Here is a 27,364-nt window from a genome sequence, read left to right as displayed (position 1 = left end):
CAAAATGCTGGAGGAACTTAGCAGGCCAGGCAGCATCTGTGGAAAATAATAAACAGTCAACGTTTCAGGCCAGGATCCTTCATCAGGACTGATAAAGGGTCTCGGCCCGAAACGGAGACAGTTTACTCTTTTCCATAGATGCTTTCTGGCTTGATGGGTTCCTCCAGCTTTTTATGTGTATTACCTCAATCCAATGTTGATCATATTTCCAAATGGGGAGTCTTGCTGAATTGGATTGTTTTGCCTTACCTGGATTTTCTTCTTTTTTTTTCAGAATAATGGGTCTTTACATCTCAATTGTGCTGGTTGTTGGGAAGTTTGTGCGTGGCTTCTTCAGTGAGATCTCCTATTCCATTATGTTTGAGGAGCTGCCTTGTGTGGATCGTATCTTAAAACTCTGCCATGATATTTTCCTTGTGAGAGAGAATGGAGAATTGGAAGTGGAAGAAGAGCTCTATGCCAAGCTAATCTTCTTGTACAGATCACCAGAAACAATGATTAAGTGGAGTAGAGAGAAGGATTAACAATTTTCTTTGTATTTCTTTCTTTCTGCTTTTGTCCCTATCTTATCCTCCCCTTCTGGCACTCTCATTCCTCTCTACTGAGCCGAGATGAATATGCACATCCTGTTTGATTACAAATTTACCTCAGATGGTCACAAACCTCTTATGCTGTCTTTAGTCACTATTGTTCATTTCTGGAGAAGAGATTTTCCTTCACTAATGTTAGTACAATGAACTTAATGCCTTAAACACTATCCAGGGAGTTGTACTTAAACTCTGAAATGAATCAATGGCAATGTTATATTGCTTAAGACTGTGTATTGAACAGGGGAGAAACTAGGCTGTCTTCTTTCTATCTTTGGTCTGAGTTTTTGTTTTATTAAATGCTCATTTTGACTAGCTATGTAGTTTGGGTCAGAGTGACAGGACAGGTTGTTTACCCAGTGCAAGTGGGAGAACTAAACCTATTGTTGGTCTCATGGGGCTTGAGGACACTTAAGGAAGATTGGCAATACAGTTGTACTTCATGATGGACAAAGTTTCAAGTTGTTCACAGTCCTGCAAACAAACCTCAAGGCAGTTGAGACTTCAGGCGTTATTGACACATTTTTATATTTTTTAAAAAAGAATATTTTTGGAAAAAAAATGCTTGCCAGAAGATCATTTGTTCAAAAATAATATTGATGTCATGAAACACTGTAGATGTAGATAAGGAATCCCATAGTAACTCATCAAAACTTTATACGGTGAGAACAATCAGAGGAAGGCTGTCAGATTAGATGTAGGAAGTCAAATTGCTTCAATAACATTATGACAGTATGACACTGCAACATCATAGTTGTATCAAATGACCATTTTCTTCTTTTTCTTGTTTATTTCATATTTCAAACTGATGAATTTATGGCCCAGTGTCTTTTTCCAAAAGTGCTTTTGATTCTCTCTCTAATCTGGCTGCAATAAAATTACTATTTTGGAATAATTTTTAGGGCTTTTGTGCAAAAAAACCAGTAATAAAACTGTTAAAGTCATGTTGCAGTTGATTGTAATTACAGAATATCCATATATTATATATATTATATAAATAAAAAGTATTTGTAAGGAATATTGATACTTTGTTTCTAAATTAAAGAAATAATTTGAATGACTATGATTGTGTATTTTCCTAATTGTGAAAAGAAAATTGGTTCCTTGTCTAGGTCAGCCTGACAGCTGGCACACAAGCTAACATATCTTTAATCACCTTGTGTTTAAAGTTTAATGGCATTTTCTTTGTTATTGGATGAGGGAATAACAAATTTTAAAATCAAAGCATCTCCAATCTGATTTGAGATTTCTCTTTCTTTCTAGCATTCCTTGTCAAATCCAAATCTGACAGACTGCAATATGCTCAGCTAAAATCACATTATTATTATTAATACAAAATTCAATAATGCAGAAATGTTCAGGCAAAATTCTAAATTACTGGGGGAGGCAAATATCCTACTTAAAGCGCTTAATAAAAGTTTAATATTTTATTCACAATTGATTCGTAAGCAAGGATTTGCAGCTCAATTATTGAGATTAACCATTTCCTCTGGAGACCTCCCTCTCCTTGCTTCGAAGAAATAGCTTGAAATTTAAAAGTATTTAAGAAACCAAAGGCTGTAAATGTTCCATGGACTTTGGTGACCTAGTTTAAGCTGCAGGATATAGAAGTTCAGTGTGCAATTGAATAGTTTACTCTTAAGATAAACCATGACTTATTACTCCCCTTAGTGATTTAATTAATATAATTATAATTAACATCTATAACTTTTTAAATATAAGTATGTATATCATTTCTTCTGTTTGAAAATTTTGTTACTTGTAATCTATTCAATTTCATTTGTGTCTATTACATTCGGCATAAACTTACTTTGTACCAAGGATGATAAAATCTTTACTTATTAAACAAGAGTGCAGGAAAATAATGTAATGCCTTCAGTTTCAGATAGAATGAAACAGATCCTGCAAGTGACATGATTTATAAATGTGAAAAAGGTAGAATTATTTCACACCTTATTATGTTCATCCTTTTTTCTTTGCCTTTTAATTTTTGTGGACTTTTTTTTTGGCTGAAGCTTGCAGTCTTCAATTGAGCAGGTAACCAAGGCACCTTAAAGTGGGATCCTTTCTTTTTAATTGTAATTGTCACCTTTTCAATTGAAATTAATTAAATTCTGTTGCTTGGACTGGGAGCTCATTGTGTGAATAAAGGCAGAGATTCAGAAGTCACAAGTGGGTTATGCACAGCAGATTGTAGAGCTTTCAGAGTGTGGGCTTTGGTGAGCAGCAACAGGCGAGCATTTTAATTTCTCTTTGCTACTTTCATGTGCATAAGTAAAGGTTACAGCACATGGTAGTGGATGTATCCAAATGTTAGGTACTTTGTAACTCGAACTCTTTCAAGTTCTTGGACTACAGTAGCTGGTGTTTAAAGTAGGAAGTTTAGTTTTATAGCAGAAACAGAACTCTAAACTAAAGAACATGGCAGGAGAATTTGGGACTCTTGAAATGCACGGTCCTACTGTTAAATGTGGGAATTCTGGAGTGCTAAGTCACGGCATGTGCAGAAGTGTATCTGCTCCTCACTGACTGACTGAGTCCCACTGTTCAGCTGGAGCTGTGGATGGAATCACTACGCTGTGTCCATGATTCTGAACATGTTTAGTGAACTGGTTACACTGACAATGATAGCTGTACAGACAGAAAAGTGGTGGGTGGCCACCAAAGATAGTAGGTGAAAGCAGCTTATACAGGAGACCTGTATGTCCATCCCTTTTCAAACAGAGATACTATGGTGGATGTTGTTAGGGTGATGGACCTTGGGGGAAAATAGCAGCAACCAAGCTTGTGACATCCATGTTGGCTCAACTGCACAGTGGGGGAAGTAATTGTCTTTATATATGCTAATTATTTACACTCAGTTTGCAGGAAATGACAAAGGAATAATCAGTGGGTGTAAAATATGCTGCCAATTAATTATTGGTTGTTTTGTACTTTCTAGTGAGGTGAATTTAAAATAAGCTTTTAATGCATTTAATTTATTGACAAAAATGATATGTCATAAGTCAGAATCTTGCAAATGGGAACACTATCAGAATATGCTTTGTAAAATACTCTAAAATTGATCAAAGGAAATATTACAAAATGGACTGGGAATGTTGTATCCATAACTTATTAAATGACATCATTTCTGGTGGTGTGGTTTATTTCATCGCTAGTCTGTTTAACAACTCAGTTTGATCAATTTTTTGACATATTTAAGGGATGATGTATTTTGAAAGTGTTCCCTCTAATATTTGTATTGGAGGAATTGAATTAGGCAGGCACTTTAAATTACAAACACAAGAAAGTCTTCCAATGCTGAAAATCAAAAGCCACACGCACAAAATGCAGGCCAATGGAAAAGAATAAACAGTTGATGTTTCAGGCTGAGACTCTTCTTCAGGACTGTAGGGTCTCAACAGGCACTCTAATGTTTTTAGGTGGTACATTTTATGAACTGCTTAATGCTGGTATCTAAGTCTTGCAGTTCAGCTTAAATCAAGTTACTTACACCATGAGATCAGCTTAATGACTAGTTAGATGATATTTCTTCTTGTGAAAAAGATAAAACTATTTACTCTCAGAAAATTTGTGACATTTAGAATTTGCTAGGGATTCAATCCTGTCTAGCTTACAGTGTTCACTTTTCTGTTATCAATACATTGTCACAAACTTTTGTGGCCATCATTTCACTATCTACTGAACTAAATTTTAAATATTGAATTTTAGATGTTTGAAAAGAATATCCATACCACTTTTATAACTATGAAATTACATTTCTCATAGTGAATACAAAACCAATTTTCATATTTTTTTTTCATTCACTCATGGATGTGGATATTGCTGATGAAACCAGCATTCGTTATCAATCCCGAATTGACCTCTATACACAGAGGCTTGCTAAGTTTTTGGAAATAGTTAGGTATAATGCTGTATCTGGAGATGCACATAGGCCAGACCTTGGAAGATTCCTTCTCCTGAAGCACATTGGTGAACCAGATATTGTTCTGCAATAATACAGTGGGTTACTGAGATTTTTTAATTGCAGATTTATTATGTTTTCTTTGGATGCAAATCTAGTAATTTAACCAATATGTTGCCTGTCTTTCAGAATTGCATTTTTGAAAATTTACTTAAGCTTTTTAGTCTGAGCAATTATCTCTCTTGCAGTTTAATTAGTTTGTATAAAAATGGTCATTGCAGTCATCATGAGTTCCACAAACTTTCTGATCAAAGTTAATCTGTACCTGTTCCTAGTCATGCTTATGAATTCAGACCTGAGTTATTTTATGATAAAGTAAATTTGGTGTCCATAATGCTGAATAGGCATTTATTAAGTTATTATTCATAAAGGTTTATATAGTTGCATGTTAAATCTAAGAGTTAAAATGCCATGTTTCATATTGGAATTTGTTTACTATTGTCACAAGTACCATGATACAATGAAAAGTTTTTCTTGTATACTGATCAGATCATAGCAGTGTATCAAGATAGAACAATAAAAATGCAGAATAAAGTTTAACAGCTAGCGTCCAGTGCAGGTAATCAATAAGGTGCAGATCATATGAGGTAGATTGTGAGGACAAGAGGCCATCTTCTTGTACTAGGGAACCAATTAGTGATCTTATAATGCAGGGTAGAAACTGTCCATGAGGCTGGTAGTACGAGCTTTCACGCTTGGTATCTTCTAGCCAGTGAAAGAGGAGAGAAGAGCAAATGTCCAGGGTGGGAGGGATCTTTGATTATGCTGGCTGCTTTACTGAAGCAGTAGGAAGTACAGCAATCCATGAAGGAGAGATTAGCTTCCATGATGTGTTGAGTTGTGTTCGCAACTCTGTAGTTTCTTGTAGTCACATGCAGTGCAGTTGCCATATCAAGCCATTACACGACCAAATATGGTGCATCCATTAAAAATTGGTAAGAGTCGATTGGAACTTGCCAAATTTGTTTCTAAAAGGCTTCTTACTGTCTTTCTAACATCTATGTTGTAGTTAAGATTTTTTTAATGAACTATCATGTATCATTACTATCATAATTTATGACATCCAGAGTTGGTGTTTGTACAGCTATCTGCATTAGTTGCACAGGAAATATTGATAAAATGTAAAAAGCACTACAGTTACAAAATGTAGATTGAGTAGCCCGCTTCACCTATCTATTTCTATCTTCATCTTCATCTGGGACTAATGGTGATTCAGAATGGGATCTCTGGAAGAGGACAAAAAAGCCGATGAAGAGATCTCCATTCTTTGAGTGAGCTGGGGTTGGTAGAGAGTGTGGTGAAGAGGTGCCGTAACAATTAAAACACAACTCTCTCTTTCATTGGGCTCTGATGTTTAAAAATGCAAATATTACTAAAATACAGATTTTGTTGACAATACAAATTTTGTTAATATGATATGCTGTTTAGACAAACAGACTTTAAAGGTTATCATAATTTCTAGAAGCTTCTGTTATTGAAGTCTTAAAACTAATCCTTGTGAAACTTGGTTTACTTGCTATTTTTAGCTTTTCCAGCATTACGCAATTCAAATAATAATCCGCAATTTAAGAATTCTCTTTATTTGTGCAAAAAGCTTACAAAGCATTTGGACAGGAACTTAACAGGAAATAATGAAATTGAACAGAATTAGTAATACTGTGGAATTTGGCGCAGATTAATGTGCAAAAAGAGGGCCTTTGTCGTTCCTATCAAACAGTGGCAGCTGTTTTTTGAGGTGGGGTGGGGAGAAGTGAGTCAGCATTTATTCTGCCTTTATTAGTAGTAGTAGTCTGGTTTAGAACTTCAGGAAAATATAGGTGAGGTGAGACATAATGTCATACAGAATCCACCTAGCCCTAGCCCAATCAATTCTTGTACTATGAGTGGTACACTCAATGTGTGTTGGTCAAGAGATCACAAGTCAGGGCATAAACAGCTTGAAATCTATGATAGGAGCTCTACTGAATTATCTAACTTAATGTTCCCCATTGAAATGTGAGTTGAGGATACTGCATCCAAGACGTACACTAATTGTTGACTTGTTCTCAAACCCTGGTGCTCCTGGGCTTTTGCTTTTGGATGGACTGAGAAAGTAGTCTCCTTGAAAAGCTGACAGTAGAAAAAGTGTGCATTGCACAATTTATGACCTTGTTTACTGTGTGACTGCCACCAGTTTCTAGTGTGACTAATTGCTTGTGGCATCTTTTCTGTTAAATGCAAAAAGTTACATCTATCCATTCAATTTTGTTTTTTTTTCTTGAACTGATATTTTTCCAACTATCACTTGTTTCTTCAAATATTTCGTGATCCCTTGCATTTGTGTGTTGTAAGGTGGGCGGAAGGTGTTGGGGTATATGGCTTTTTTTCCTTGAGCAGCAGAAAGAAAACTGGAGATGTTTCTCATCTTTTTCTTCTCAAATCATACTGGGTAGACTGGCTTGGGGAAAAGTTACAAAAGTGCAGGTGTTAGGAGAACTCAGTCAAGTAGTATCTATGGAAAGAGAAAAAAAATGAACATTTCAGTCAAAGATCTGTCTGAACTGTGGGAAAAGTAGGACAGTTACAGTTTACAAAAGAGAGGTGGGGGGAATAAAGTGAGATGTAAGGCAAGAGCAAGAGACTGCAAATGCTGAAATCCAGAGCAGTAATATCTTGGGGGACTCAGCAGGTTGAGCAACATCTCCGGGTGCGGGAAGGAATTGTCAAGATTTTAGGTCGAACTTCTGAATCACGCATAAATGCAGATGAAGCAGATCAGAAGATGAGAAGCATGAGTACTGACCATTGGGGGGTGGGGGAGATATGTCCACTTTTATAAGATTGCAAAACATCTAGAATGAAGATATTGTTCCAAAAGAAAAAGACCTTCAGTCAGAATTTTAAAGTGGGTATCATTTCTAAAACTAGTATAAGTAAAACCAAATTATAGAGATACAGATTGCTTGTAAATGGAGTTTATTCAAGCTTTGAAGAAAAATGGCATGTCTGGTTCGAGTACTGTTTGAGGTCAAATACAATTTCTGAAATTTGCCATAATTTGCTTTCCTTTTCAACTATTTAAATTTTCCATTCAGTATTTAATAATCCTGACATAGAAAGATACAACATAGAAACAATACCCTTCCATTTTGACCATCAAGCACCCATAAATTCTGAGTACCCCCCCCCCCCCCATTGCATCTATCACTCATCGACACACTATGGGCAATTTATGGTGGCCCATTAACCTAGCAAACCACATTTTCTGGGATGTAAGAGGAAACTAGAGCATCCAAAGGGTGCTCTACATGCATACAGGGGAAACATGCAAATTCCACACACACACAGCACTGGAGACCAGGACTGAACTTGGGTCAGTCACTGCAGAGATGCCTGCTTTTGATTTCAGTTGGACACTATAAAAGTGCTGTTTTATAATGAAATGTAGGTTAAACCAATCAGTTCTCTATTTCTAATCAAGATGATAATAACAAATGTAAACCTTAAAAATAACCATCTTTAAAAGTAATGCAATAGAAAATCTCACCACTCTATATGTAGGAACAGTTTTAGAATTTAATATTTCAACAAATTTATTTACAAATGGGACATTTTAATGTTGAGGCCAACTTAAAGAGCAGCACAAAGTAAGTATACAAACCAATGATTACAAATCAGACTAAAACATCAGTGTTGTGATTGTTATAATTTAGACAATCTGCATTGTACTTGCTATAAATTCCTAGGATTGAACATGGAAACCTAACTATTTAAACGCCAAGTGCCAGAATGACAAGGCAAGTTGCAATTCATAATTTATTCAGACCACATTTGCTTCTGCTACATGGATAGTCAGTACATAATCTCCAATATGGCAAATCCAGGCAGACTGGTCAAGAGCTAGCAGCATCCGTTTCCTTCTCGGGAGCTAACAGGAACTCCTTGATCTGTTCCTTCACCTGTGCTCTAAAACAAACCACATCAGATTTGTCAATTACCATTTCCATTTTGGGTGCAGCTCTCAATATAAGAGTTCAGCTCAAGAGAGAATAAACATTAAATCCAAATTTAGTTATCAGCTCCAATTTTCAATCACAGGATTGAAATAAGCTGCAGAAAGCTGTAAACTCAGTCAGCTCCATCACGGGCACTAGCGTCCCCGGCATCCAGAACATCTTTGAGGAGCGATGCCTCAAAAAAAGTGGCATCCATGATTAAGGACCCCCACTCAATGATTCGGGAATAACTTTTTCCCCTCAGCCATCTGATTTCTGAAAGGACAGTGAACCCGTGAACACTACCTCAGTATCTTTTTTCTTTTTGCACTACTTATTTCATTTAACTTAATTGCAATAGATGTATAAAATATAGTTATTATGTATGGCAATGTACTGCTGCCTCTTAACAACAAATTTTATGACATGTGCCTGTGATATGAAACCTGATTCTGATCTGGTTTTTAAGATAGGTACATTGCAAATGCTTGACTTTCTCAATATTGCCAATGAATCAATAGTTAGAAATCCTCTATCCCTGTTGTATTTTTGATACTAAATGAGATAACCAAGTTCTCTTAATTATGCCTCAGTTTTGCTCCTTCATTGTTTTAATAGTGGTATTAAAAATACCGCTAAAGTTCCAAAGCACAGTTACCGATCTGATTTTGGGTGAATTTTTAAGGCATGGTATTTTAGATTGCACTTTAAATCTACAGGTTGACCTTTCACTGTTTATTCTTTTAGTGATTTACAAAAGACATAATGGAAATTTATCAAGTGCTGAAAAACTGGTAAGGTGAAAGTTTTTAAACTTTGTCCTGGGCCTTTGACAATGTTACATTACTAGATTTTTGGAAATGTGCAAGATCATGCATCACTTTTTTTAGGGAGCCACAGGATTTATTTACAAGAGCTGCCCTTGGCTCTGCTAGTGAACGAATGCTAACTTCCTTTCAATATTGCAATTGTGGTGAGGAACAAAGTTATCTGCGATAGTGAATTGACATTGTTGGAGGTTGCGAGCAAACCTCCAACTTTTGTACTATAGACATGGTGTGTACAGAAAGCAAAGATTGAGCATTAATTAGAATAAGATTAGTTTCTACTGCTGAGGGCCAAGATAAATTATACACATAAAAGCTCATTAATTCAACCAAAGTTTTACTTTATATACAGCCTAGCAATTTATTTAAATTTATACTTCATCTTAATTCAGTAAGTGTAAATTCACCTGCGTTTTCTGCGCTCTGCTTCAGAAAGGACGTATTGTGGTAAGAGATCCAGTGACACCTAGAAATGAACAGCCAAATGAAAACAATCATTACTATACTGCTGGCCCAAATGTAAGAGGGGAACTTCTTGCATTTGTGGAAGAGAATAAGAGTTATGATATGGTTTTTCTATAACATAATAACCGATATTATATTCTGATTTTCACGTCTTCTATGATAATAGTAGTGCGATCACTTGAGTCGAGTATGATGTTTGCCTAAGGGGTTGTCTATTGGTGGGTCCTCAGATGGCTGTAAAGGCCGATCTGGGATCCACATATTAGAAACATTGAAAACCTACAGCACAATACAGGCCTTTCAGCCCAACATGTCCTTACCTTAGAAATTATCTAGGGTTACCCATAGCCCTCTATTTTTCTAAGCTCCATGTACCCATCCAGGAGCCTCTTAAAAGACCCTATCGTATCCGCTTCCACCATGCACTTTCCATGTACTCACCACTTTCTACACAAAAAAACTTACTCCTGACATCTCCTCTGTACCTACTTCCAAGCACCTTAAAACTGTGCCCTCTCAAGCTAGCCATTTCAGCCCTGGGAAAAAGCCTTCGACTATCCACACAATCAATATCTCTCATCATCTTATACACCTCCCATCAGGTCACCTCTCATCCTCCATTGCTCCAAGGAAAAAAGGCCGAGTTCACTCAACCTATTCTCATAAGGCATGCTCCCCAATCCAGGCAACATCCTTGTAAATCTCCTCTGCACCCTTTCTATGGTTTCCACATTCTTCCTGTAGTAAGGCGACCAGAACTGAGCACAGTACTCCAAGTGGGGTCTGACCAGGGTCCTATATAGCTGCAACATTACCTCTCAGCTCTTAAGTTCAATCCCACGATTGATGAAGGCCAATGCACCGTATGCCTTCTTAATCACAGAGACAACGTGGACAGCAGCTTTGAGTGTCCTATAGACTCAGACCCCAATATCCCTCTGATACTCCACACTGCCAAGTGCCTTAGCTTTAATACTATATTCTGCCATCATATTTATCCTACCAAAATGAACCACCTCACACTTGTGGGTTGAACTCCATCCGCCACTTCTCAGCCCGGTTTTGCATCCTATCGATGTCCTGCTGTAACCTCTGACAGCCCTCCACACTATCCACAACATCCCCAACCTTTCCAACCTTTGTGTCATCAGCAAATTTACTAACCCTCCATTTCCTCATCCAAGTCATTTATAAAAATCACCAAAAGTAGAGGTCCCAGAACAGATCCCTGAGGCACACCACTGGTGACCAACCTCCATGCAGAATATGACCTGTCTACTACCACTCTTTGTCTTCTGTGGGCAAGCTAGTTCTGGATCTACAAAGCAATGTCCCCTTGGATCCCATGCCTCCTTACTTTCTCAATAAGCCTTGCATGGGATACCTTATCAAATGTTCTGCTGAACAAAATTAAATTAAATGGGAATCAAATTAAAGAGGCTAGGCGTGAGGAGGTTAGTTCACAACAGGGGGATGGGAACCAGTGCAGAGAGACAGGGGGGTGAAAAGTGAGGGTAGAAGCAAAAAGAAGCAAAAAGGAGAAGAGTAAAAGTGGCAGGCCGACAAATCCAGGGCAAGCATTAAAAAGGGCCACTTTTCAACATAATTGTATAAGGGCTAAGAGAGTTGTAAAAGAGCGCCTGAAGGCTTTGTGTGTCAATGCAAGGAGCATTCGTAATAAGGTGGATGAATTGAAGGTGCAGATTGTTATTAATGATTATGATATAGTTGGGATCACAGAGACATGGCTCCAGGGTGACCAAGGATGGGAGCTCAACTTTCAGGGATATTCAATATTCAGGAGGGATAGACATGATGGGAGGGGGGGTGGGGTGGCGTTGCTGGTTAAAGAAGAGACTAACGCAATAGAAAGGAAGGACATAAGCTGGGAAGATGTGGAATCGATATGGGTAGAGCTGCGTAACACTAAGGGGCAGAAGACGCTGGTGGGAGTTGTGTACAGGCCACCTAACAGTAGTAGTGAGGTCGGAGATGGTATTAAACAGGAAATTAGAAATGTGTGCAATAAAGGAACAGCAGTTATAATGGGTGACTTCAATCTACACGTAGATTGGGTGAACCAAATTGGTAAAGGTGCTGAGGAAGAGGATTTCTTGGAATGTATGCGGGATGGTTTTTTGAACCAACATGTCGAGGAACCAACTAGAGAGCAGGCTATTCTGGACTGGGTTTTGAGCAATGAGGAAGGGTTAATTAGCAATCTTGTCGTGAGAGGCCCTTTGGGTAAGAGTGACCATAATATGGTGGAATTCTTCATTAAGATGGAGAGTGACATAGTTAATTCAGAAACAAAGGTTCTGAACTTAAAGAGGGGTAACTTTGAAGGTATGAGACGTGAATTAGCTAAGATAGACTGGCAAATGACACTTAAAGGATTGACGGTGGATATGCAATGGCAAGCATGTAAAGGTTGCATGGATGAACTACAACAATTGTTCATCCCAGTTTGGCAAAAGAATAAATCAAGGAAGGTAGTGCACCCGTGACTGACAAGAGAAATTAGGGATAGTATCAATTCCAAAGAAGCAGCATACAAATTAGCCAGAGAAAGTGGCTCACCTGAGGACTGGGAGAAATTCAGAGTTCAGCAGAGGAGGACAAAGGGCTTAATTAGGAAGGGGAAAAAAGATTATGACAGAAAACTGGCAGGGAACATAAAAACTGACTGTAAAAGCTTTTATAGGTATGTAAAAAGGAAAAGACTGGTAAAGACAAATGTAGGTCCCCTACAGACAGAAACAGGTGAATTGATTATGGGGAGCAAGGACATGGCAGACCAATTGAATAATTACTTTGGTTCTGTCTTCACTAAGGAGGACATAAATAATCTTCCAGAAATAGTAGGGGACAGAGGGTCCAGTGAGATGGAGGAACTGAGCGAAATACTTGTTAGTAGGGAAGTGGTGTTAGGTAAATTGAAAGGATTGAAGGCAGATAAATCCCCAGGGCCAGATGGTCTGCATCCTAGAGTGCTTAAGGAAGTAGCCCAAGAAATAGTGGATGCATTAGTGATAATTTTTCAAAACTCGTTAGATTCTGGACTAGTTCCTGAGGATTGGAGGGTGGCTAATGTAACCCCACTTTTTAAAAAAGGAAGGAGAGAGAAACCGGGGAATTATAGACCGGTTAGCCTAACGTCGGTGGTGGGGAAACTGCTGGAGTCAGTTATCAAAGATGTGATAACAGCACATTTGGAAAGCAGTGAAATCATCGGACAAAGTCAGCATGGATTTGTGAAGGGAAAATCATGTCTGACGAATCTCATTGAATTTTTTGAGGATGTAACTAGTAGAGTGGATACGGGAGAACCAGTGGATGTGGTATATTTGGATTTTCAAAAGGCTTTTGACAAGGTCCCACACAGGAGATTAGTGTGCAAACTTAAAGCACATGGTATTGGGGGTAAGGTATTGATGTGGATGGAGAATTGGTTAGCAGACAGGAAGCAAAGAGTGGGAGTAAACGGGACATTTTCAGAATGGCAGGCAGTGACTAGTGGGGTACCACAAGGCTCAGTGCTGGGACCCCAGTTGTTTACAATATATATTAATGACTTGGATGAGGGAATTAAATGCAGCATCTCCAAGTTTGTGGATGACACGAAGCTGGGTGGCAGTGTTAGCTGTGAGGAGGATGCTAAGAGGATGCAGAGTGACTTGGATAGGTTGGGTGAATGGGCAAATTCATGGCAGATGCAATTTAATGTGGATAAATGTGAAGTTATCCACTTTGGTAGCAAAAATAGGAAAACAGATTATTATCTGAATGGTGGCCGATTAGGAAAAGGGGAGGTGCAACGAGACCTGGGTGTCATTATACACCAGTCATTGAAAGTGGGCATGCAGGTACAGCAGGCGGTGAAAAAGGCGAATGGTATGCTGGCATTTATAGCAAGAGGATTTGAGTACAGGAGCAGGGAGGTACTACTGCAGTTGTACAAGGCCTTGGTGAGACCACACCTGGAGTATTGTGTGCAGTTTTGGTCCCCTAATCTGAGGAAAGACATCCTTGCCATAGAGGGAGTACAAAGAAGGTTCACCAGATTGATTCCTGGGATGGCAGGACTTTCATATGAAGAAAGACTGGATGAACTGGGCTTGTACTCGTTGGAATTTAGAAGATTGAGGGGGGATCTGATTGAAACTTATAAAATCCTAAAGGGATTGGACAGGCTAGATGCAGGAAGATTGTTCCCGATGTTGGGGAAGTCCAGAACAAGGGGTCACGGTTTGAGGATAAAGGGGAAGCCTTTTAGGACCGAGATTAGGAAAAACTTCTTCACACAGAGAGTGGTGAATCTGTGGAATTCTCTGCCACAGGAAGCAGTTGAGGCCAGTACATTGGCTATATTTAAGAGGGAGTTAGATATGGCCCTTGTGGCTACGGGGATCAGGGGGTATGGAGGGAAGGCTGGGGCGGGGTTCTGAGTTGGATGATCAGCCATGATCATAATAAATGGCAGTGCAGGCTCGAAGGGCCGAACGGCCTACTCCTGCACCTATTTTCTATGTTTCTATGAAATCTATATACACTACATCTACTACTCTACCCTCAACAATGTGTTTAGTCACATCCTCAAAAAATTCAATCTGGCTCTTAAGACATGACCTGCCTTTGACAAAACCATGCTGACTATTCCTAATCACATTATGCCTCTCCAAATGTTCATAAATCCTGCCTCTCAGGATCTTCTCCATCAGCTTACTAGCCACTGAAGTAAGACTCACTGGTCTATAATCCCCTGGGCTACTTATTTCTGGTGCACTGGGACAAGAGCAAGTGGTGACTCTGGTTAGTGGTTGGGTCTTTTGATTGTCAGTCTCATTGTTTACAATTGCTGTTTGTTCTCTGCAGCACAGCAGAAATCACTGTCATGCAGCACAGCTCCTCTTGAACAGATTTCCTTCAGGTGTAACATTTGAATGCAATGTCGCCCCAGTTTATTAGATGTAATGTTGTATTTCTTCAGGCAGATTTTAATGTTATCTTTGAAGTGTTTCATCTGCATTACTCAGGCGGTGGTTGATTTCAGAGTCGATGTCTGCTTCTGAGGAGAGAATGCTGCCAAGGTAGGGAAGTGGTCTACTATTTCAAGGGCGTTATCATTGTCTGTTATGGAGGACTGGATAAATGGCTGGTTGGGCAGTGGCTGATATAGGACCTGTGTTCTGAATATTAAAAGAAGACAAGAAACAGAGCCCTATTTATTCAGGATACATTGGAGGTCTTCAGAGTGATCCATGGTGGTGGTATCATCCACATACTGAAGCTCCTTTATAGTGGTGGTGCTGACCCTTGTTCTTGGCCTTGAAATGGTTGAGGTTGAAAAGCTTGTTGTACATTCTAGACATGAGTAGGGATTTCTTGTGACACGTCTTGGGTCTTGGCCAATCAGGTGAAATGTGGCAGGAATAAAGATTGCAACTAGGGAGGTGCAATGATACAGTCCTGTTAAACTCGTTGACAGTAAAGGGTTCTGATTCAGTACCACTGTGGTGAGTACTGTGGTTGACAGAAATACTGACACTATTGCGTGTTGGTATAAAGTCCTTGTCAGGGCAGCCATGTCCTGATAGTATATGCCAGAGAGCTTGACAGTCCACTGTATCAAATGCTTTTGTCAAATTTATGAAGGCCAAGTACAAGAGTTCCCTTTCTTCACAGCATTTTCCTATAATTAGCATGCTGTGAAGATAATGTGTGTAGTGCCTCTAGCTGGTGGAAACCACACTGATTTCAGAGAATACTTCAAATACCTCTGGTGACATGAAGCTTCTTCAGTGCCACCTAAACAGTGTATGGTTCAGGTTCACAAACACGAAAAAACCTGCAGATGCTGGAAATCCAAAGCAACATGCACAAAATGCTGGAGGAATTCAGCAGGCCAAGCATCAATGCAAAGGAATAAATAGTTGACGTTTCAGGCCAAAACCCTTCATCAGGTTTTAGCCCGAAACGTCGACTGTTTATTCCTTTCCATAGATGCCTGGCCTGCTGAGTTCCTCCAGCATTTTGTACGGTTCAGATTACTACAGATTAAGCCCCCTGCAATCAATTTCTTAACTACAACAGCACTACTGAACCAGAGGTTACTAACCAAGGTCTCCAAAGACCTGTGAGAGAAGACATACGGGATCTTCCCGGTAGGAAGGAGATCCATGAAGCCTTCAGGAGCCTGAAAAGCAACAAAGCCACTGGTCCTGACGGGATCCCAGCAAAGATCCTTGAGGAAGGAGGACCAACACTCCTACGTGCCCTGCTCCAGAAGGTTTGGGAAAAGGAACAACTGCCCTCAGAGCTCTGGGATGTTCTGATAGTGACCATTTTCAAGAAGGGAGAAAAAGCAGATTGTGGCAATTACACAGGCATATCCCTCCTGTCATCAAGAAGCAAAGAGCTTGCATGTATCCTTGTCAACCAACTCCTTCTGCTATTGAAGAAGTACACCCTCTTACTTCCATAAGTGCATAAACACTAAACTTGCTAATACAGTTATATGATTGGGGCTGAAAAGATGCAATTTGCAGCCTACTGGAAAGTATATGAAAAACTTTGCAAAACTTTTATTGTTTAACTCTGCACTATGACAGTTGTCTTTTATTGAGTCAGTTGTATAGCAAAGAAATGGACATTTAGCCCACTGTATATGTGCTGACCATTATGTCTATCGACACTAATCCAAATTTCCTGCATTAATTTAGGTGAGTGAATGATGAGCGATCTGGACAGATACACACACTTATTTCAACTAATTAGGTATGATACAGGTAGAGGAATATTATTCTAACTGAGGTATGTGAACATGGTGTTATACAGGACTCTTAATCTGAAAATGTAGATGGGCTGAAAATGTAGGTGTGCAGGCAATACAGAAATCATCTCGTGGGGAAGAGGGTAGAGCAAGAGATGGCAGGTGATAGGTGAATCCACGTGAGACAGGCAAGTGGGCTGGAAGACGGTGCCCTCTTTCTTTTCAGTCCCAACTGAAGGGTCTAGGGTTGCAACCAGAAATGGTAACTGTCCACTTTCCAGCATAGATGCTGCCTGACCCACTGAGTTCTTCCAGCATTTCATGTGTTGCATTCATTGGAGTCATGTTGCATCAATATAAAATTTTGGGCACTATTTGGAGTACTGTGTACAGTTCTGATTGCTACATTATAGGCAGCATGTGGAGACTGAGGGGTTACAGAACAGTTCCACCAACATGTTACCTGGATTAGAAAGTATGAACTGTAGAGTAGTTTGACTAACATCATTTTCTCTGGAACATCAAAGGCAAAGGGGAGATCTGACAAGCAGGTAAAATTATGAAAGGAATAGATGGAAGTCCTTTTCCTTATGTGGAAACATCAGATAATAGAGGGCACAGCTTTAAGGTGATAGGGGATAGTTTAAAGGCGATTTACTAGTCACATTTTTATTTTAAGTGGAAATTGGTAAGTGCCTGAAATGCACTGCAAAGGGAAGAGGTAGAAGCAGATTCAAGAGCAATAGTTACAAGGCATGTAGACAGATACACGAAAAGGCAAGGAATAGAAGGATATTGACCATGCACAGTCAGACGTGCAATTTATATTGGCATGATGCATAGCACTCACATCATGGGCCAAAGTGCCTATTCCTGTGCTGTAATGTTCAATATTTTAAGTAATGATAGACAGTTTATAGGCAAAATATGGAATTAATGCACGTGTGTCGTTGGATCCTACAATTACATGCTTTTGAATCAAATTTGATACCTTAAACAGAAACAATGTTTATCAAAGCCATTAAATCAGCTTATTTTAAAGTTAGAAATATTATCACAATTGATCTAAAGTATTAACCCTTTCACTCTTCATAGAATGAGACACAGTTAATACTTAAGACTGATTCTATCTGATCTGATGGAGAACTTATTAATTTTTTGTTTTAAGTGTATTAAATAAACATCTCTTGAACAACTGCAGAATTGGGAAATCGGATTTTTTTTTAACGATGACTCACCATATCTTTGATAGTTAGCCTACAGCTGTAGCAAAGCAGTGCGAGAAGATCAGTAGTTCTATTTCCACTGAAATGACAAATGAATTTTAACCAGTAATTAACCTTTAAAGACAAATTGCTATTGCATGAACAAAAAACGTAAAATATCTTTTACAAAGCTGCTCTAGGAAAGTGTATAAGCCGACACTATACCGAAAAAGCGCTGCCTTTTAGACAGTAATCTTTCAGAGCCTATTTGCTTAAAGGCATAGCTGCCAGTAGAAGGGCCAAAGTAACTGGGATAAGTAAGAGATCAGAAATGGAGTAACAGTTCTTGATGATTAGGGGTAAGAGGAAGAAAGGGGTGGTTAAAATTGAGGCCACAATCTTCACAACTGGGCACACCAATGAGCATGGACACAGCAATGAACAATGAGGTATGTGAGTTGATAAGGAACTAGTATTGGATTAAAGGTATCATGGTTCAGCACAATCTGCAAGGTTAGGATACAAGCAGCTGTGACTTGGATAAATTTCTTTAGAGGGTGTTAAGCGGCATAGCTAGTATGAAATGGTTTAATCTGGGGATAATAAAAACTCAATGATCTAAATCAGGCGGTAGTTAGTACATGGGTGTAAACTGGGAGTCTTGACATCTGAAGCAATGGGTTGGAAGCTCAGCATGAAGTTTCCAAGAGCTGGATTCAGTCCCAGTAACACAGATGGAAACTACAGCTACAGAAAGAAATTAGTGGCAAGAGTCAATGACAACAGCTTCTGAGTTTAAAATAGATTATTTAGTTTTCAAATGTTAATGCTCTATGATATTGGAATTACATTTATTTAAAGAACTAGATTGTATCATTTTCCTATTAACCATATTCTCAGTAAATTAGAGTTCTGGTAAATTCAAAGAATGAATTATTTTCCACTTGGCTATGGATTAAAATCAAATGGATAATGGAACAGGTGTGGCAGATTTCTATCCTTTTTTATCCATCTGAAAACATTTACTTGCTTGTTAACACCTACCAGCTTGTTGAGTAGCACGCTGATTCTGACTGCATGCCACAGCATTTTCCTTTGTCATCTTCTCCATCATTACCACAGCAAGATTGCTCAGTGGCCTTTGGCACCTGATCAGGAAGCCGCTTCAGTGATAACTTTTCTGATATAAGAGTAGCGTGAAAAGCCGAGGCTTCCTCTTGAGAGAACACACAATTATGCTTTTAAGAACATATGAACTTTAAATATCTTTTCTTAGATGCAAGGCACATGCAATTTCAACAATTATCCGGATTCTATGGCTTTTATATGTGATTGACCATTTGCCTTTTGCATATTTTCCAGGCAAATCAAAAATCTTTTTTTAAAATTTTTAAAAAAGTTAGGAAAATTTAAAAAAACTTCAGAAAATAACTGGGGCTTTTAACACTGACTAAAACATCCTCGTAAAGCAATGAAAAGGACACCTTTCAACATTTATAACTTACCTATTTTACTGTTCATTGCACAAAGACACAGCAAGCATTTCTCTGGCTGTTCAGCATCATGGTTCAAATCAGAGCAAACTGTATTCAACTTCTCACTGGTCCTACAAGAAAAAATGGCTAACAACAGATTACTGCTATCTATTTTGCTCTCTAACCCTCATTTTACCTGTTTCTACAATGGATTTGCAAACCCACTAAAAATTACAAATTTTTTCAATCTTAAGCTATGTTCAAACCCTCTCTTATTTGAACCATGTTATTAGACATGAAGATAAGGCATACTTAGGAAGGAACATTTGCAAGGAGAATCTCTAATATACTGTTCTTGTGCATCTCTTGGCTTTTAATTAACATTTCCATAAGCTGCAACTGTGAGTAAAACAGGGAAAAAGTCTGAGGGGAATGAAGGTGTTGTTATATAAAACTATGGTTTAAAAGCAATATTCACATTGTTCCATGTTTTTGCGAAGTACTTAAAATTATTTGTGAAAACACTTACAAAGGCTGAAAAGCAGCACAATCCTTACCTGTAAACAGTACTCACAGTGGATGGGAAATCGGTCTGCAACTTGTTTACGAAACTCTCAGTCAATCGATGGATGCTAGCTTTATCACTGGCCTGTAATACAGTAGCCGAGTTTTTCAAGTTGCTTAGAACAATGACCTTTTTATTCCGTGCCATCTTACTGAACTAGTTGGAATGAAGTTCCAAATTTCATATAGTTTCAAATAGTTTTGGGTAAAGTTATATTCAAAGTCACTGGCATCCATGTGTACTTCCAAGTATTTAGTTTAGTTTTTCAATTAAACTGTTGATAGATGGTTGCTATCAACGACATACAAGGATAACGGATGTAGTAAAAGAAAACTAAGTTGCTGGGATGGAAGAAGTTGAGTTGAGCAGATTGGTCATTGGTGCAGAGAAGAATGAGGGATAATCATGAAGGTCATGAAGGTATAAAATCATGAAGGTCACAGGGTGAATAGGTAGTCTTTTTTATTCCCCAGGGTTGGGGAATCGAGAACTAGAGGGCATAGATGGGGCAACATTTTTAACTAAAGGGTAATCAGTACATGGAATGAGCTGCTGGAAGTGGATGAGGCAGGTACATCAAGGACTTTTAAAAGGGACTGAACAATTACAAGGAAAGGTTTAGAGGGATATGAACCAAACACAAGCGAATGAGGATCATGGTCAGCATTAACCTGTTGGGCCACAAGGCCTGTTCTTGAGCTGTATGACTATCCATTGAGACTTGTCAAAATCCCACATACTAAGATTTTTGTACACAAGAACCTATGTCACTTATAACTGACATTACTTCAAGCTTCATGCAGAGCAGATGAAACAAAAGGACTTTTTTCCCTAGCATGTCATACAATTATACCAAACATAGTTTTCAGTACAAAAAATTATTAGACAATGTACAGCTCTTACTTTGAAGTGTGCTGATACTTTATAGTTTTAATTTCCAGACAGGATACTTCAGCCTTTAAATGCAATGAATTATCTTACCTTTGTATCCAATGGTGGGGTAAAGACATTTGGAACATCAAAAAGCTTATTGTAGAAAGCAATTTCTTTAGATGAATATTCCCTCATTGGCCGTATAATCATGATGTCTCCATAACGATTATCTGAGAAGCCCTGTATGTGGAAAGAAATTACACTGAAATACAATACTTAACAGTAAAAACTGCATCTGAATATCTCTGAAGTTTTTCTGTTTTAAGAAAAGCTTGCAATGCTAGATGAAGCACATAACTAAAAACCCCCAGCCTAACTTAAAACAAATACGGTAACTTGAAGACAAGAATCTGGAAAATCTACTGCTGGAGGAACTCATTGGGTTGAATAGCATTTGTGGGGGAGAGGAACTTTTGATATTTTGAGCAGAGGTAGCCAATAGGAGTTCATCCCTCAGTTTGCCTTTTGCTCCAGGTTCCAGTATCTGCAACCTTATCGCCTCTAAAAGTGCTCTAGGTTATATTAAAATAATTCATAAATTAAATGCAGTATTCAAATTTGGGATACAAATGTGATCTTAAATTAACCATTTAAAAACATTTTTATGATTTTAAGCAATAAAAATTGCTTTATGTAAACACTCTAAGCTGAAGTGTGTTTGTGTCAATAACAATTGTGTTTTTTCTCTCCTCAGATGCAGCCTTAGCTGTGGAGCATTTTAAAGTTACACATTGCAGAAAACAAGTTTTTTTTCTCTCTGCATGCCCATTGCTGACCATCAAATGTCAATGTATACCAACACAGTGCTGGAATAGTACCTCTGCTGTGATCTAACCAATGCTTTATATAATTTTCCGGCACTGTCCATTTTCAACTCATGTATTTTTCTAGCATCTGCTGTTTTGCTTTTTAATAAATGCTAATTTATGCAGGTTATAGCATCACATCCTGTTATCACCACTAACCCCACACCCCACCCTACCTCACCTTCCAGAAGTCTCATAACTCAATAGTAACTTACAAATTATTCTTTTCAAAGATATCATTTTTTCAGGGATACAAGAATGGGATTTCTCAAAGCAACGAAATGGCAAAACAGAAATAAACGGCTTTCTCTTGTGCCTTAAGGTTTTATTGCCATTTGTTTTTAAGTATCATTACCAAGTACCATTCACTCTCCCTGCAATGCCCCACCCCAACTGTCTCATTAAAATAAATACTCAATTCATATTTACTTCTTTCCAAGTCCACCATTACTTTGGTTTGGATACATTAATAAGGCAGAGTCCAAAAAAGCAGTTCAGAATCTCCAATGCACAAATAACTAATTGAGTAAATAACAAATGGCCTCATTTACAATGCTCAGCAATTTTCCCAATGTATATTGAACTGTGAAATTCAAAATTAATGCAAATGGCTTTTTAAAAAAGTATACCCAAGTTTTTTTTTTACTTCCCATAGGTAGCTTACTCCTTACTGTATCAATAGCAAGTGATGCTCCGCGTCCCAATGAAATATTAGTCAGAAGTTTCACTGCCAATCGAGTACAGCTGTCTCCCATCATTATTTTTGTGTAGCCTTTGATCCTCGCAGTGTACAAAAGAAGATGATGTCTGTTGAGAAATGTGTGCTTCTTTCAGAAATTTATAATCCACAATCACAAGACAACGCACTATTGACATATACAAGAGATCGGCCATAATTTCATTGAGTAATATGTGTTTAGTAATACAGTGGATTCTGGTTAATTGGGACACATCGGGACCAGAACATATTGGTCCAATTAAGCGGCTGCCCCAATTAGCTTAAGTTTCACGGAAATATTTAAAAGGTATAAAAGAGAGAAAGGCAAGGTTCAAAGGTTCATTTTTATTATCAAAGTATGTATGCAGAACACAACTGTAAGATTTGTCTTCTCCAGATAGCCATAAAATAGAGTAAACCATAGAAGTAATTGAAAGACATTAATCCCCCTTGCCCTCTAGTTGTAATCTCCCCACATGAAAAGAAAGAGAAACAAAAACTCGCAAACCTCAAAGCCCTTCAACCCCTCCCTCACACAAAAACAAACAGATCAGAACATCTAACCCCAAATTCCCAGCCTGCCAATCGGCAACAAGAGAGAATGGGGGAAAAAAACGTAGAACTGAAAGAGGCCAAGATGAACTAAAGTTAGTTTGGACTATAGTCCAATCCATAAATTTAAGAATTTTGATAACATTTGAGGGAAACAACACAAACACATTTCTGGAGTTTTCTTGGGGACAGCAGAGCGCTAGCTTACTTGATCGCACTAAAGACTGTAAGTCACAGGTTCCAACAGTTTCAAAAACAAAATTAAGATAAAAAGAATAAGTAGAAGATGTAAAAAAAAATTTAAATGATTGACTACTGATGTTCCCTTGTTCAAGAAAGGGAGTAGAGATAACCCAGGAAAATACAGACCAGCAAATCTGACTTCAGTGGTGGATAAGTGTTGAAGATCCCGAGAGGCAAGATTTATAAGCATTTGGAGAAACATAAACTGATTAGGGATAGTCAGCATAGCTTTGTCAAGGGCACACTGTGCCTTATGAGCCTGATTAAATTCTTTAAGGATGTAACAAAACACATTGATGAAGGTAGAGCAGCGGACGTAGTGTATATGGATTTCAGTAAGGCATTTGATAAGGTTCCCCATGCAAGACTCCTTCAGAAAGTAAGGAGGCATGGAATCCAAGGAGACTTTGCTTTGTGGATCCAGAATTGGTTTGCCCACAGAAGGCAAAGGGTGGTTGTAGATGGTTCGTATCTGCATAGAGGTCAGTGACCAGTGGTGTTCTGTAGGGATCTGTTCTGGGACCCCCACCTCTTTGTGATTTTTATAAATGACCTAGATGAAGAAGTAGAAGGATGGGTTATTAAGTTTGCTGATGAGACAAAGGTTGGAGGTGTAGTGGATAGTCTGGAGGGTTGCCAGAGGTTACAGCAGGACATCAACAGGACGCAGAACTGGGTTGAGAAGTGGCAGATGGACTTCAACCCAGATAAGTGTGAAGTGTTTCATTTTGGTAGGTCCAATTTGAAGAGAGAATATAATATAAATGGTAAGATTCTTGGCAGTGTAGAGGATCAGAGGGATCTTGGGGGTCCATGTCAATAGGACACTCATGCGCAGGTTGACAGAGTCGTTAAGAAGGCGTATGGCGTGTTGGCATTCAACAACCATGGGATTGAGTTCAAGGGCCACGAGCTAATGTTACAGCTGCATAAGATCTTGGTCAGACTCCACGAAGTACTATGTTCTGTTCTGGTCACCTCAATATAGGAAGGATATGGATACTATACAGGGAGTGCAGAGGAGATTTACAAGGATGTTGCCTGGATTGGGGGCGTACCTTATGTGAATAGGTTGAGTGTACTTGGTCATTTCTCCTTGGAGCGACGGAGGATGAAAGATGACCCGATCAAGGTGTATAAGATGATGAGGGGCATTGATCGTGTGGATAGCCAGAGGGTTTTTTCTAGGGCTGAAATGGCTAACACGAGGGGGCATAGTTTTGAAGTGCTTGGAAATGGGTACCATGGGGATGTCAGGCGCAAGTTTTTAACACAGAGGGTGGTGGGTGGTGGATGCATGGAATGCACTGCTGGCAGCGGTGGCAGAAGCAGATACAATAGTCTTTTAAGAGCCTCTTAGATAGGTACTTGGAGCTTAGAAAAATAGAAGGCTATGCACTAGGGAAATTCTAGGCAGTCTCTAGAGTAGGTTATATGGTCGGCACACTATTGTGGGCCAAGGGGCCTGTAATGTGCTGTAAATTTCTATGTTTTATTTCTACATATCTGGAAGATGTTGCCCGAGAAACTGGTGCTCGCTGGCACCACCTTGACATGTTAAACTAATGTTTAACTGAAATGCAGAGCAAATTACTGTTATCTCTGCCAGCTGAAGATAGCGCTGTTAGGCAAACAGCTTTTAATTTGGTCCAGTAGGATAATTTTTTTGGCTACTGTCAAAAATCTTTTTATGGCATCTTGGAAAGGCTCTGAAATTTTTTAAAGTGAAAAGAAATAAAACAGAAATATTAAGAATCACTGCTTTTTGAATCAGGGTCCAGAAGCCCAAATGGATAATATAACACAAGCACACACAACTTACGCTATTTAAAAACTGTTTTGCTCTAAGCACGGTGCACTGTCTAATGGCCACACAAGTGCATGCAACTGACACTAGTTAGAAACTGTTCAGTGACAGTCTCCTGTCCCAAATAAACAAAGGGAATCCTGGCTATTTTCTTGATTAGTTTTTGTTTTTTTTAAGCGTTATCCCAAATGAACGGCTACTCCAATTAACCAATGGCCCAACTAACCAGAATCCACTGTATATAAAATTTGTGCTTGCTCATACAGCTGTAAAATAATATTTTAAGAAGCAATCTTGTTTGAAGACAGATTTGAAATGAACAACAGATAACACAAGGATTGTGCTTGGCAGTTAATAACCATGTTGATTAACATTCAACTGTCTGGACTCTGTCACTTAGGCAACGTCGAGCAAGGAAACTTAGCTTTAGAACAAGGGGACTTAGAAAGGGTATGGGGAAAACTTCTCATCAAAAGTGACATATTTCAGTTATTAATAATAATTCTAAATACTTCATTGATCCCGAGTGGGAAATTCTTTTGTTACAGCAACATTTAAAAACACACTTAGCAGTGTGCAGACTTAATTAATGATAAAGTACAGAATAATAAAATACACAATAATAACTTACCAATGTGCAATAACACTATTCTTTGCATTTCTGGTTAGATGCTAACTGCATTTCATTGGCTTTATATCTGTACTCGGCACATAACAATAAAGTTTAAGCTAATCTAATGTACAAAATAATAAAACAGACTATTGTACTGTGATGTGCTTTCTCCTGTTGCACAGAGATGAACTGTTGTATATGCTTATTGCATTTGGTAGGAAATTAGTTGTGAAGATGAGGTAAAAAATATAGGATTTTTTCCAGAACTGAAGTTGAAAACATGATCTAATAATAGTTTAAGATAATGAGAGATTTAAAAGACTAATGACAAAAAGCGGTAGGTTAAAATCATTGGGAAAGGTTGAAGAGCTGAAAATATAATTTTCCATTCCATTATTAGGATTTGAACAGTCTGTCTGAATAACCGTTTAAAGCCAACTTCATAAACAAACTTAAAAGGAAGTCGAACATGTATTTGCTGAAAAAGAAATTGAAAATAAACAACTGCACTGCAAAGACACAGCACAGTCTATACTGCAGTAAAACAAACTAGGAAAAGTAAAACAGAACGAATTGTATTTCTGCAGTGCATAGAATCTACCTGTTTAAAATGATATTAATAAAGTGAATTTTGCTGCTCCTGAAAGAAGAGGGTTGTGGTTACAGAGAGGAAAAGTATGGGATGTCCGTCCCAGTGATTAGATCCACTGCCTCACAGATCCAGTATCTCTGGTTCAATCCTGACCTCAGGTGCTCTCTGTGTGGAGCTTATACATTCTTTGTTTCTCATGGATGCTCATTTAACATTTCTCTAGAATGTACAGATTGGTGGGTTAATGGCCCCTTTAAACTGCCCCCCAGTGTGAACCTTTAGTAGAAGCAGGTGTAAATATCACTTTGAGGGAGACTACAGCGGCAAATCAAAATCCATTAATAAGCATAAATAAAAATATACTCTGAAACAACATTCAGAATTTTTTTACCGTAACGTTTGCAGTAATTCCTCTTTAGCTGTCAGAGTCTTTATTGAACTAAACAGTTCCTTTACTGCTTCTGTTTGTGCTGAAGTAAACTGCCATTTCCCATTGGTGGAACTTTCTGATGAGATGCTCCCAGAATTCTCTTCAGTAAATACATCACCAATACCTAGCTGAGCCAGTTTTGTTTGAACTTGATCTTCTGAATGCGTGATATTCAATTGCTCAGCTGTAGACTCTTGCTTTGCATGAACCAGGATCTCTCGCTGTTTTTGTAGGAAACCATCGACAGCCTCTTTGTAGTTTTCACCATGGCTTGCTGGACTGCTGGAAACACTGTGCAGCATGGAATTTGGCAACTTGAACACCTGTAGAACCAAGCAATCAACTCGTTTAGATATTTTCAAATGGTAATTTTAAACAACTGAATGACTATTGCAAAACCTTTACAATAATGTTTAGGATAACTCAATAAAAGTACCTCTTCTAAATAAACTATATGGTAAGGAAATCCTGAAGCCTGGAACATGCATTCCAGTTGTGATAAAGTTTCCCGTCTTTCCTCTAGGCTCCTTCCGCATACAGCTCCCTCTGTAGGGAGGAAAAGAGACAACAAAAATATTCTGTGAAACTGGAGGGTTTTCGCTCTACATTTGAAATATGCCTTAATTACTATAACTTTGACAACACTAACTGTCTCTGCCACCATGCATCACAGTCTCAATAAATAGCAAATAGACAATAAAAGATAATGGGACAGTAAATACAAGGGAACGAAGAAAAAAAAATTAAAACCAAGATATCAAGGTATGTAAAGGTACATGTATTGTGCCTATAAAAAGTATTCACCCCTCCCCCTTGGAAGTTTTCATGTTTTATTG

The 27,364-nt window shown here is 38.4% G+C and overlaps 2 protein-coding genes across 8 annotated transcripts in view; one reads left to right on the top strand and one right to left on the bottom strand.

Annotated features, from left to right (window-relative positions):
* Positions 1-1,639, top strand: part of piezo1 (piezo type mechanosensitive ion channel component 1 (Er blood group)) — a 311,742-nt gene extending 310,103 nt beyond the window's left edge. For 4 of the 5 annotated variants that reach the window (XM_072279777.1, XM_072279778.1, XM_072279776.1 and 1 more), the window contains one exon: positions 275-1,639. In XM_072279777.1, coding sequence (XP_072135878.1) covers positions 275-524 — 250 coding nt within the window. In that variant the 3' untranslated portion in view covers positions 525-1,639. The remainder of the gene's footprint in view (positions 1-274) is intronic. The other variant, XM_072279779.1, reaches the window with a different exon arrangement.
* Positions 1,640-6,115: 4,476 nt separating this feature from the next.
* The window catches only part of ctu2 (cytosolic thiouridylase subunit 2 homolog (S. pombe)), a 61,676-nt gene continuing 40,427 nt past the window's right edge, over positions 6,116-27,364 (bottom strand). For 2 of the 3 annotated variants that reach the window (XM_072279771.1, XM_072279774.1), the window contains 10 exons: positions 26,965-27,074; positions 26,490-26,851; positions 22,245-22,380; positions 20,816-20,947; positions 19,827-19,918; positions 19,300-19,400; positions 18,839-19,010; positions 17,828-17,894; positions 9,760-9,818; positions 8,333-8,496 (listed from right to left, as the gene is read on the bottom strand). In XM_072279771.1, coding sequence (XP_072135872.1) covers positions 8,424-8,496; positions 9,760-9,818; positions 17,828-17,894; positions 18,839-19,010; positions 19,300-19,400; positions 19,827-19,918; positions 20,816-20,947; positions 22,245-22,380; positions 26,490-26,851; positions 26,965-27,074 — 1,304 coding nt within the window. In that variant the 3' untranslated portion in view covers positions 8,333-8,423. Of the gene's footprint in view, positions 7,043-8,332; positions 8,497-9,759; positions 9,819-17,827; positions 17,895-18,838; positions 19,011-19,299; positions 19,401-19,826; positions 19,919-20,815; positions 20,948-22,244; positions 22,381-26,489; positions 26,852-26,964; positions 27,075-27,364 lie in introns of those variants that run through there. The other variant, XM_072279772.1, reaches the window with a different exon arrangement.

The sequence above is a fragment of the Mobula birostris genome, chromosome 15 (assembly GCF_030028105.1).
Source record: "Mobula birostris isolate sMobBir1 chromosome 15, sMobBir1.hap1, whole genome shotgun sequence".
NCBI classification, from domain to species: Eukaryota; Metazoa; Chordata; class Chondrichthyes; order Myliobatiformes; family Myliobatidae; genus Mobula; species Mobula birostris.
The sequence above is the reverse complement of the archived record's forward strand: the minus strand, read 5'-3'. Positions and strand labels throughout refer to the sequence as shown.